The sequence below is a fragment of the Paramisgurnus dabryanus genome, chromosome 8 (genome assembly GCF_030506205.2).
Source record: "Paramisgurnus dabryanus chromosome 8, PD_genome_1.1, whole genome shotgun sequence".
In the NCBI taxonomy this organism is placed as follows: domain Eukaryota; kingdom Metazoa; phylum Chordata; class Actinopteri; order Cypriniformes; family Cobitidae; genus Paramisgurnus; species Paramisgurnus dabryanus.
In genome coordinates, this window is record NC_133344.1 from 2,436,433 (window position 1) to 2,450,047 (window position 13,615).

The 13,615-nt window shown below is 37.9% G+C and overlaps 1 protein-coding gene across 1 annotated transcript in view; it reads left to right on the plus strand.

Moving 5' to 3' along the window:
* Positions 1–284: 284 nt before the first annotated feature.
* LOC135771640 (uncharacterized) overlaps positions 285–13,615 on the plus strand; it is a 136,795-nt gene continuing 123,464 nt past the window's right edge. Inside the window, exons 1-3 of the mRNA XM_065281960.2 lie at positions 285–405; positions 956–990; positions 10,603–10,718. Of these exons, the coding sequence (XP_065138032.1) occupies positions 10,669–10,718 (50 nt within the window). The 5' untranslated portion in view covers positions 285–405; positions 956–990; positions 10,603–10,668. The remainder of the gene's footprint in view (positions 406–955; positions 991–10,602; positions 10,719–13,615) is intronic.

The following is a 13,615-nucleotide window of genomic DNA, read 5'->3' on the forward strand; positions in this document are numbered from 1 at the left end:
TAAAATACAATACTGTCGTGCATTTTGAGACAAAACAATAGCACTCATATGTTAAGAGATGTCAGTATTTTAGTCAGTGATAAGCCCTGTCCGAGAAAACCGCCCAATAGTGTTTAATTCAATTACGTTTGATGTCTGAGGGAAATTTGGCCTAACGTTAACGTTATTTTAGGGTATAAAGTCTTTCACCGTCAAGCTTTATTATATTAAACATGTATTTATGTATGTGTGTGTGTATTTATATTCCTCTGTTTATCAAACCAGAGTGGTGATGATGTGGAGAGAGGCAGACAAGAGGGATAAATGGCGAAAGAAGTTCTCCTAAATGGCCCTGCAGATGTTCTGACTGACTTTGGAGTGGTTTTGGACTGTTTTATGCCCTCTATTTAGAGAAGACTTAATTCTGTATGTTCAGTCTGTGTGATAAGTGAATAAAGCTTTTGTTTTTATGTGACTGAAGTTAATAATGTGGTTAACAACATCAGCATAAATTTTTTGATAAATAATTTAAAAAAGTGTATTAAAAATTCCCAAATAATAAATATTAATTGAAGTAACACATAAAACATTGAGTAAATACTTAAATTTTAATTGACATAGTCTTTGCTGTAAGTTTTTAAAGATTCAACTGATTAAAACATTTTAGTTGAATGAACTATACTAGTCAACATTTGAAGTGGATCAAAAACTTTCATCCAAGTTGTCCTAAGACAAGAACGGATATTGGGTATTGGTTTTAAGGCAACTTTTAGGAAAGGTTTTGATCCACTTCAAATGTTGACTAGTGTATAAAGCTAGTTGAGTAAACATACTTTTTATATTTAAGTCAAGTTTGGGCCAACTAAAAAACAACAATCCATGTAACACTTTGGAGACAGAAATTGAGTGAACGTAAATTTCTGTGGAACTAGTTACTAAAAAATAATTCATTGAGCCAACAATTTATTTTTTACAGTGTAGCCATCTACCAGTCTCTGACATTGGTCTGAGGTAAGTTTGCCCCACTCCTCAATGCCATTTTTTTCGCTGTGAGATATTTGATGGGTTTCTTGCATGTACAGCCTGTTTCAAGTCAGCCCACAGCATCTCAATGAGATTCAGATCTGGGCTTTGACTTGGCCATTCCAATACTCTCCATTTTGTTTTAAGCCAGTTCTTGGTGGATTTACTGGTATGTTTTGGGTCATTGTCCTGTTGCAGCATCCAGTTTCGCTTCAGCTTAATTTTTTTTTACAAATGGTCTCACATGTTCCTCAAGCAACCCCTGATCCACAGTAGAATCCATGATGGTGAGAAGGCCAGGTCCTGCTGCAACAAAGCACCCCCAAACCAGGACACTTCCACCTCCATGTTTTTCAGTTTGTATGAGTTTCCTTTCCTGGAATGCTGTATTTGGTTTATGTCAAACATGTCCTCTGTTGTGGTGTCCAAATAATTCAGTTTTAGATTCATCTGTCCAAAGAACATTATTCCAGAAGTCATGGTCTTTGTCTACATTCTCTCTGGCAAGCTTCAGTCTGGCCTTTATGTTTTTCTTAGAGAGCAGGGTTTCCTCCTTGCACACCTCCAATGAAAGTTAAACTTGTGTAGTCTCTTTCTAAATTGTAGAGGCATGCAATTTTACATCAACAATAGCAAGAGCCTGCTGTAGGTCCTGTGATGAAATTTTAGGGTTTTTGGTGACCTCTTTTAGCATCTTGCTGTCTGCTCTCGGGGTGAACTTGCTTGGACGGCCAGACCTGGGCACGTTGACAGTTGCTTTGAATGTCCTCCACTTGTAGACTATTTTCCGGACAGTGGAATGACTGATTTCAAAGTCTTTGGAGATCTTTATAAATCCCTTTCCAGACTCATAAGCTTCTACAATCTTCTGTCTAAAGGCCTCCGATAGCTCTTTTTATCTCAATATGGTGTCCACTCTCACATCAACAGCCAAGAGCACACGAAACCAAATGTAGTAGATTTAAATAGGGCAAGCCTCCTCATATCAATGTTCTAATCATGTGTACTTGTTATGATACACCTGTGTGTGATTTTAGCCAATATAAGTGGGAATAATGGTTGGGATGGCCTAACTTTTTCCTTCGTGACAATTCACATTTTTGTCAATCTTTTGTTTAATGAGTAAAACTAGGTCATTTTTTGTTGTTTACCTGCAATAAAATCACTTTCTTTTCCAGACAAAAATAAAAAAGATGAAAACCAGTGATATGTACATATTTCTTAATAAAGAACAGAAAATGTAATGGGGTGTCCTAATTTTTTCACGTGACTGTAGTTTCATGTCAAAGGTCACAGAGGGTCTTAGTATAATGAATAGCCAAGGGTCAAATATAGGAAGGAGACACTGGTCTAAGGAACAATGACCTATGGTGACCCTTACAAAAGTGATGTCATGTGGTTCTTCATATTACAAAGCCTGAATAGTAACATATTGTTTTAAGCATGGAGGGGAGGGAACCAAAACCTATATATATCAGATATGGTACAAGGAGAAGCCAGTAGATCTTGCAAGATCTCCTCACGGCTTTATTTCACTAACAATAAAGTCCATCTTTGAAATCAAAATCTAAGCAAGGAAAGGGGAAACCTTAACAGAGGCAGGTGCAGTAATCAAATCAGCTTATTTTCGCTGAGAAAGCCGAGCAACAGTGCAGGGCCAGTATCAGCAATGGAACAGCAAACTGTGGCGACAGGATGTGATGTCTCCAATCCCTTCCTTTAGGGAATGAGGGTTACATACGTAACCGAGACGTTCCCTTTCAGTCTGTCACTACAACGTCACGTCGTGACCAACGAATTGAGAATCCCTACCAAAACGCCGAAAAGCTGACCCTTCCAGTACCTGCAGAAAACCTTCCGACTTACATGTTAAGAGACAGAACCTGGGCTTTACTGCAGAGAGGCCTTATCTATTTTTTGAGAAATAGAAATACAGGGGAAAACACAAACCCATTTGATTCCTTTCGTTTTTGAATAAGTTTACTTGAGTAATAATAAAATGTCTTATGGCGGGGGTGCATGATTATGGCAAAAATTTGTAATTGTTTAAGCTACTGCATTTGCACTGAATAGGAAATTATATATTTGAAAAATACTGTACAATGAATTGCAAGGCTGCAGAGAACAGTGCACTACTGCAGACTTATAATACTGAGGGTTGAATTATATTATTTAAATACAGTCAGTCATGAAGGGGTTTGTTCACGAGTCAGTGGCTCGAGTCCGAGTCAAGTCTGAAGTCTTTGAGGACGAGTCTCAAATCGTATTTGCGCGTAGTTGGACGCTTGAACATTTGAGTTCACTCGCTTCATTCATGGAAATTCTGTAATCACGTCACTACTACAGCAAGGTCCTGATTGGTTAACGTGGCGCGAAAATCTGCCGAATTTCAGATTTTTTAACTTGCGTGTTTCCCGCGGCAGCGCTCAATTCGCGTGGAACGTGCATACCGCGCCGCAGGATAATAATCCGCGTGTAATTGCGTCTTTGCATTGACTTGTAAATCATGTAAATCACCTACGATTGCCGCCTCTACCGCGGCTGGTGTAAACGTAGCATAACATTGAATTCGGACATGCCCTGATGCCTTCCTGCCTTGGAAAGCTGCTGCAGAAGGCAGCAATTTTGAGTTTTCGGATGCAGCCACTCATTCAGCTTGAAGGCTTGATATTGTCCTTGAGCAGTCACCCAGAGCTATACGACACAAGTTCTTATTTCTTTAGATACAGGAATAAAAAGGACCTCGCTTGGAAGAGTGTCAGTGAGGACATTGGGCAACCTGGAAAGTTGTAAATACACATTTCACTTTTGAGTCACGTGACGTTTATCGACCCGTGCCGTTTTCCCCCTATAGTAAGGCAACTAAATACAAACCGGTAACTCTTTCAATAAATGCACATTAAACATCAGCCATCCTGAAAACAGACAACCGCATAGCACTTGCCCCTCCCACAAGGAGCGGATTTGGTTTCTGATGCACGTCAAATGCTTGCTTTTTTTTGAATGCGTTCAAACTGTTCAAGCGGCAAACTAGGCGCGTTATACGCGATTTTGACTCCTGAAACGCAATTGGTGTAAACGCAGCATTATGGTGCATTCACACCAGATGCGTTAGAGGCGTCAAGCACGAGTGATTTACATGTTAAGTCAATGCAAAGACGCGAATATACATCCTGTGGCGCGGTATGTGCAAATGGCGCGGCGTGAATTGAGAATTCGTGCGTTGACGCGTGAATGGCGCGGTGCGAATTGAGCACTTCGAGCGTTGATGCTGATTTGCGGGAAACACTTGAGTTGAAAAATTTTAACTTTGATGGATATTCATGCCGTGTTTACAATTCAGGAGCTTTCACTTGTAGTAACGTGATTACAGGAAGCGAGCGGACAGCGGAGGCAGAAATGCAAGACAACAATGGAGAACAATCGTCATTAGACATCTTCGTACTTTTTACACAAACAGGAATTTAAAGGATCTTGGTTGGAAGAAAGTGAGTGAGGAGGTCAAACAATCTGGTAAGTTTACTCATTTTCAGCTATACATATAAGCAATGTCCTAATAACTGAGTAGACGGAATAAGCGTTTTCCAATATTACCATTACTTAAGGCACAAAGTGTAGTTTTACTATTAGTTCAGTCGAGAATATATATGTACAATATTTAAATCTACAGTCGATTAGTAAAGATACCGCCTATTTTAACATTTGCTTGGAAAGATTTGGGTATGAGATCCAGAGGTAGCCAGCGGACATCAGTTGTTCTCCTAACCACAGCCTGAACTGGGCTAAATCCTTGACAGGGATTCCATCTGTGTTTGATGGTAAAAAAATTTGATTTTATTGGTTTTGGGTTAATAAAACCAGTAGTATTTTGTCTCATGAATCTATTACTTGATTCTTTAATTCATATTTAGTCTTTTTAATAAATGTGACCAGTCACGGAAAGTAGTGACACAAGTTGGATCTGGGCCATTTTGAGTTATTCACAGATTCTGAAAGATTCAGTTTCTAAGCTTTCCAACGATGTGTAACACATGGAAATCTGATAAGATTTGGAGAAGTTGTGGCCATTTGAATGTAGGAACTCAGAAATAGTCAAACTGAGAAATCAAGACGAAAGGGACTCTTCTTTACAGCTGGGGGAGACAATAGGGCTCATTTACATCTCATTTAGCTAAGCCATACCCCATGTAAAGCCTAGCATCATGTAGTATTTTATGACAGAAGTCGGATGACAACATGCAAAAATAAACATTACTCTTTTTACCTTTGTGGGGATCACAAGTCGAATCCAGTCTGTTTCAGATTATCCAATGACCATTTTTGTCCACAAATGTGTATAATCTGTGAAATATAGATATATAGTCTATTGTTTACATCAGATTTCGCATGAACGTCTGGTAATACAATATAATATACAATATGAGGACTATTTACATCGTAACATGTAAGGGTATATGAGATTACACTCCGTTAAACACATGAACCCGCCTTCAAAGTTTGTATTTAAAATAGGGAGGTAGTATAATAGATCATCCAAACAGCGCCGTCGCAAACGTGACGTCCTTCAGAGATTTTACCAATCGATCGCTCGTTCCTCCATTAGCCAATGTCTTCATGGAAAATATTGATAGACAAAACATGTAGCCAATTATATAAAGATAATTTTTTGCTATTTTTGGACCAAACTGTATTTTCGATGCTTCAACACATTCTTACTGACCCACTGATGTCACATGGACTACTTTGATGATGTTTTTATTACCTTTCTGGACATGGAAACCATACATAGATTTTCAATGGTTGGAACAAAAGCTCTCAGACTAAATCTAATGTTAAAACATCTTAAACTGTGTTCCGAAGATGAACGGAGGTCTTCCGAGTTTAGAACGACATAAGGGTGAGTCATTAATTACATTATTTTCATTTTTGGGCGAACTTTCCTTATTTAGTAGTCACACTGTTCCCTTTGCGGGCGGAGGCGAAAACACAAGCGGCTTATACAGTATGTAAATATACACACAGACAATGACGCCCCCCCCCGCAGCACGCTAGAATCTCTGGAAAAACAAGCCTATTTTAACCGCAAAATGTATGCTTTCAAATATACAAAAACTGCTATCTCAAACATGGAGAGGCTTCTTCGTGATCTCAACTAACAGATTCTGCAATAAAACGAAAATAACAAATTTAGAAAAAAACTTTGTTTCTCATTTTCTCGAAACTTGTGCTGCCGATTTGTGTCACTGGTTGCCGTGACGGGTCACAAATTATTAAACTATTTATAGTGTACACTATTATTTTTCCATGTAGTCTTATATATGGCCAAGTGAAGCAACACAACAGGGCATATATGTTGTTATTTTTATGATGAAAATGCAAAATTAGTTGTAAATGAAAATTAATTTTTCTTTGACTGGTGTAATGTGCCATGTGTATAATGTTGTATTGATACTTCATATTGTCATTACAGGGCTGACTGGTTCCTTTGATGGCAGTGAGCCTGTGTCCCCTTTAAACCTGCTGCTGCTTCCCCTGCCGGCCCATCAACATCTGCAGCTGTCCCCACAGGTAATTAAGACTGTGTTTACATGCATATTATATTACAGTAAGCACTCATAGCCTTACACAACACTGACAGTTTGTGAATAAATTCCTTTAACTGCCTTCTCATTGTCCAAAATGTGTTATCATTTGACACACGGCCACAAAGATGAAGAGCTCAGAGAAGGCCTAGAGAGCAGCCATCGGTGGTGAAGCGGCAGCCTCCTAGAAGCACTCGGGACCAGTTCTGTAGCTCCAGCACCGCCTCCACGCTCAGAGGATGAGCTCTTCCTCTTGAGTCTGGTCCTTTACCTGCAGAGGTTGCCACCTCAGACGAAAGAATTTGTTAAATTTAAAGTGCACAAATTAATTTATGAAAGCACCACAGTTGTGCTTACTGTAGAGCCTACAATGTAGTTTTATAAAGAGGCAGCAATCTCTGCAGGTAATGAACCAGACTTTCTCTCCTCTCCCTCATTTTCCCTCTCCTTTCTTATTCCTGTTTGTAGTTGTAAATGTTCTTTGTATATATTGATTTATTTTGAATAAATAGTCTATACAATGACCAAAGGTTTTGGTATGTTACTTTGCGCACAACATAGTAAATCACAGTTTAGACTTTGTTTAGACACCAACACAGAAGCTGGTGATTGTACGGGAGGGTCTCCAGTGGTAAGATATCTGAAAGAGAGAAAATAAAATAAACATTGTCATAAATGCAGATTGCAATTCCATATAAGCAAATATAAAATTATAATACTGGTGTTCATGTCTCTTTAATTTTTACAGTTAAACAACAACAAGCTTAATCAAATCCCCCTTTACCTTAATTAAACATCTGCTCTTATTTGCTTGTTACATTGCAAAAACACACTATCATTCAATATTATAATATAGCAGTTACCTGCCCAATTAGTTTAATTAGGAAATATAACTAGTTTTAACAAACATGCCTTCCTAAAAACATTACTTGTGTGCATTTTTAGACTAAACCAAGGTTACTGATGTATTTTAAGATATGGCAGTGCAAGTGGTTTTCAGTTTGGACAGCTCTTACAGTTATTTTAGTCTAGGACTAATCCCTGTCCTTATGAAAGTTAACCAAGGTTTTACTAACAGTAATCAATACACCAATAAAGCATGGTTACTACACTTTTACCACAAACACACATTAATTTCCATAAGGGGAAACCGCCCCATAGTCTTCTGAACACACAGTTATCAATACAGCACTTGAAATGTGACACCGGTCTTTACCAGTGACACCGAAGCTCCGAAGCGTGTGTCAAAAAAATGAACCGATTTTCATTGAAGCTTTGTATCGAAGCTTGATTCGTTCTGGCAAAATCACGTGACCAATGACGTCCGAAGCTTCGTTTCACCCACATCCACGTGACTGCTTCTTTATCTAATTCAAAGGTTTAAAATTGTGCGAAGCGCGGCGCGCCCTCATGGGTTGTATTGGAGTATTGCATTACACGGAATCGATTACTGTAGTGAGTCTATGATATATTATGATATATGATAGTAGTAAAAATACTTTTCTGCACCACTTAATACCATGATTTTTTTTAATTGGTTCACAATTTGTACTTTTGAGACAATGTCTATCCTTAATTTGTTATATTTGTTTGGAGTTACCATTCACATGAAATGGAACATGCTTTGGTCATGTATTTAATATATTGTTACATTTATTTATTAATCTATCCTTAATTTGACAATCCATTAATTTTTGGTTTTATAATTAATACGTTGTTTGGTTGTGGAACGTGCTGTATCAGGAGTGGTTGAATGCTTGGATCTGCCGGCCTGGCAGATGCCCCTCCCATGACGCAAATTTTCGTGTGAATGTCTCGAATTTCATGCGCGGCTTTCATGCGCGAATGAAGCGTGTAAACTAAAAATGTTCAAGCGTCTAACGTTTTACCGCCCCTAAAGCGGCTGGTGTGAACCCTGCATTACGCCGGTTTCACAATACAAGCATGAGCAGCCAACCCAGTCTCACCCCATGGCGTCAATATTTGACGACACTTGACCATGCGTCAATATGTTGACGCGGAGGGTATACCTTTCGCGTCATTTTTTGACGAACTGGGGACTTCAATACTATTAAGTCCGTTGCATTCTCTTTCCTATTTTCTTACCATTTTCGCGTCGGTTTAGGGTTAGATTTACATAATGACATCCCTACCCAAACCTAACTCTAACCCCAACGCCAGGTGACAACTGTTTAATTTCGCGTACACTGTTTAATTTTGCGTAATCTAACCCTAAACCGACGCGAAAATGGTAAGAGAATAGGAAAGAGAATGCAACGGACGTAATAGTATTGAAGTCCCCAGTTCGTCAAAAAATGACGCGAAAGGTATACCCTCCGCGTCAACATATTGACGCATGGTCAAGTGTCGTCAAATATTGACGCCATGGGGTGAGACTGTGTTAGAGCAGCGTATATTTTTTCAGCGCCCATTTTAACAAGTTAGAGCATGCACACCTACACTGCTTACGCTCAATTAAAGTGACTTTAAAGAGAGTTAAAGTGCATTGTTTATGGTTTAAATGCTTGTGGATTGCTTGCATAGCAGGAGCATTGCTGAACTGCTGCGATCAACCCAGTCTCACCCCATTTCGTCAATATTTGACGACACTTGACCATTCGTCATATGTTGACGTGAAGGGTATACCTTTCGCGTCATTTTTTGACGAACTGGGGACTTCAATACTATTACGTCCGTTGCATTCTCTTTCCTATTTTATTACCATTTGCGCGTCGGTTTAGGGTTAGATTTACATAATGACATCCCTACCCAAACCTAACTCTAACCCCAACGCCAGGTGACAACTGTTTCTAACCCCAACGCCAGGTGACAACTGTTTAATTTCGCGTACACTGTTTAATTTCGCGTACACTGTTTAATTTCGCGTAATCTAACCCTAAACCGACACGCAAATGGTAATAAAATAGGAAAGAGAATGCAACGGACGTAATAGTATTGAAGTCCCCAGTTCGTCAAAAAATGACGCGAAAGGTATACCCTTCACGTCAACATATGACGAATGGTCAAGTGTCGTCAAATATTGACGAAATGGGGTGAGACTGTGTTACTGCGATCGTATCGGCATCGGCTCTATTTTTGCTGCGCTGCTCACGCTCAATAAAAAGTGACAGTGCATTGTTTATGGTTTAAATGCTCGTGGATTGACGTGTCCATTTACCATAAAATCATGAATGTTATGCCAAGTGTATTTTAAACTGAAATATTTAAAAACACACTGTTGCCAGAAGGCTGTGCTGTCATTTACTCTCTGCCCACCACAAAATGAATCCTCATCTATCTAAATAATCTTCAGAGAAACAGTCAGATACATCTTTAAATTTAAATCTTATGCTTATACTGTTGAAGGGAAACACGATCACTTGCATCTTGCTGTCAATCACTGAGTGACGTTTCATTTTATCGTAAACTTCAGAAAAACTGATTTAATAATGTTCCATGGGCTTTTTATGTCGACAGCACGAAAACAGTGTGAATTAAACACATCACAGTTATATAAATTACACTGAACGTCAAAAGGCATTTTGACAAGGTATGCTCATAAATGCATATAAAATAAAGTAATGTGAACTTGAGATTTTAATACTGTTATTAAACTGCACAGTATGCGCTGCAAACGCAGCCGGTGTGAAAGCACAATCTCCTCACGTAACGCATACAAAGCACTCACACTTGCGGGGTGAAACCGGCGTTAGAGAACATTATGTATATTTTTGGAACCATATAGTAACGTTAGGGGAACATTATTCTTTCGTTAGGGAAACGTTAAGCTAACCTAAAAATAACGTTCTATTTTTGTAAAAAACTTTCCTGGCTAACCAAAACAAACATTAAAGTAAACATTGAAAACATTAGGGGAACGTTTTGAGAACAAAAAAAAACTAATGTTAGGGAAACGTTTTGAGAGCCAAAAATTGTTAGCTGGGAGGTCGAGACTTTGTGACAATTTATAAACATTTTCAAATTAAAGCAGAACATTAATGTGTTAATATGTCATCAGATTTATTCAGAGTCTGTGGAAGTGATCAGATTCATCAGTGGAGATCAAACTGTGACTGAATGATTCATGGCTCATTCACAAACATTCAGAGATGAAGATGATTCTTCAAGAGTCAGGTATTCTTATTCAAGTCTGTATTTACAAAAACATTTAGTTTACATGTACAATATTAAAGGCACTGTTTAATTTAAAATGTAATTTGGGTAACATTTTAGAATACGGATCCATTGTTAATGAATAATTACACAGGAACAAATGAGTAATGCAATATTAACAATCTAGTAACTACTGTTAACTAACACGTAACTCTGATTAATTAACTAGTAAGTAATAGCACAAAGATGAGCGTGGTAGTTCACTATTAACTAATCAATAACTACTATTTTTTCATACTTCCCAGAGAACTACTGAGAAGTTTCATAATTCATGCAAAACTAAACAACAACTAATATAGGATAAATGACTAGCACTATATTAACACGTTTACTACTGTAAATACAGGTACACTAGACGGTTTGTATTATCAATAGATAATGGCACACTAGAGAGTCATTAGGACACTACTGGAACATATAGATTCATTAACCATCCAAATGCCACACATACAGTGATTTTATTATTTAACCTAACTTATCTGTCAAAAAATATGTTTTTATGTATGGCTCCTACAGTAGCTCATATGTGAATAGCCTGTGAATGGTTAGAGGAAGATTAGCTTTCCATTAACTACTATCTAAATAACGGTAACCCACTAGTAATGACTCAAGTGTTACTACATCCTTCTTAAGTAATTACAAATTTTTGGGATCAGTATTCCAAAGTGAAGATCATGGTAACCCACTAGCAGTGGCGGAGTGGCAATCGGGAGAGTCGGGACTTTTCCCGGTGGGCCAGTAGTGTTTTAAGGCTGCGAGGGCTGGTCTGATGATAGCCGTGCCTTCAGTCTTTAGTCATGCACTCCGGCCACACTAAAACCTATTTATCATATATTTAATATGCTTCAGCGCTCAAAATGTATCTGGACGCACCGCTCTCTCTATCAAGCCCGTCTCCCCTGGAGTTCTATCAGCCAATCAAAAAGTAAAGAAAGAGGCTACACAATAGCCAATCAGAAAATAGGACTGTTGTATCTGGGTAAGATTTAACGCAACAACCAATAAAAAAGCATAGCCTCGCACACCACAGAGGAATGGAGCTCCGAGCATCACTTTGAGCAGCACAGAGTAAGTCTGATCTCCTGTTTTAATGTTACAACAAATGCACAACTTTGACACAAACAATGACAACTTGACTGCTGTTAGAGAATGTTTCCCAGATTATCAGCATCAGTTTTTCACGAGTGTCTGTAACTTAGCCAACAGTTTACAGCCTGTTCACTGACAACACCTGCTCAGAACACGTAAGTTAGTTTAAGCGTCGTTATATTTTCGTTATCACACGATGACTGACATTTTGTCATATAAAATATCTCTCTCCAAACAGGCTTAATAATTTTATAAGCAACTGCTTTGCAACCAAAGTAAGCTTTAGCTTACCTAAAACTAGGGAACTGTTGACTTTAAGATCTTTTAAATAATAACTATTACACTTGGTATTTCATGTTGTTTTGCAGTCATTTTATTGTAATTTTAGATTTCAGCACTTGCTTATCTTTTTTTTTACCACAGAGGGCTGGTGGTCTATGAAATTTCCCGGTAGATTTTTGGGTCCCACTCCGCCCCTGCCCACTAGTAATGACTCAAGTGTTAATACATCCTTCTAAAGTAATTATAATTTTTTTTGGATCAGTATTCTAAAATGAAGAGCATGGTAACCCACTAGTAATTTCCTAATAAGGGGAGATATGAATTAATAAAGACACAAGACACGGAGTGGCTGCTTCACCATCAGAGTCTCTGTATTGTCTGATAATTATTTAAATTGTTTAATCACATTATGTTCTGATTTTGTGTGCCATTAAACTTGAATGACAGAATGACAGAAAACCACTTTAAATAAAACCAAAACACAAATGATAAAAATTTCCTTAACGTTACATACAGCTTTACACTATCCAAGTTAAACATATCACATTTATCATAAGTTTTTAGAAAAACATACATATTTTATATGCTAGACGGTATAAACAATTAACATGCTCATTAGCATGCTCTCATTGTCCTTTAAAGTAAACAGACTCAGAAAATGTGGACATATCAAAAGAGAATGTCCCATTCTTACTAATTTTACACAATTACTGACCTCGTAAAAAAAATGTATCATCTTTCAAAACAGTCAAATGCAACTTATAACTTGTAATTATTGCATCATCTATCAAAATACAAATTATATTGGTAGATTCACTGCATTCTACACCATTTCTCCAACCGCGTGGTCCCAATGACGCATGCGCTACGGATTGAACTGGGAGAAAAGTTTTTAATATATGATAACAAGAGCTTTTTGAACACATTAAATGATTACATTTATATCTCTCAGCAGTGTAACACATAACCAATGAATACGTAATACAATAACACGCATTTTGTACCTGATGAGGGGAGTTATTAATGAATGATGACACGAGACACTGTGGCTGCTTCACCATCAGATTCTCTGTATTCTCTGAGCCGCACGGGTCGCCCCTCCACCAAAGGCAAACACTTCCCCAGGAAAAGCAATCAAACACTCGATTTATCATTCAAGTCTGAGCAAGGAATATCAATTGTCAGAGACAAATTTAAAGACATAATATTGAGCACATTCAAGAAATGCATTCTTTCATATTTAGTCAGTATTCATATAATGTTTTGACAGGTAAGTTAGGTTAAATAATAGAATCACTGTATGGCATTTTTATGGTTGATGAATCTATATGTTCCAGTAGTCTTTTAATTACTCTGATTCAAGTATCTATTGATAATGTAAAGGGTCTTGTCTAGTTTTGCATGAATTATGAAACTTCTCAGTGGTTCTCTGGGAAGTATGAAAAATAGTAGTTATTGATTAGTTAATAGTGAACTACCACGCTCAT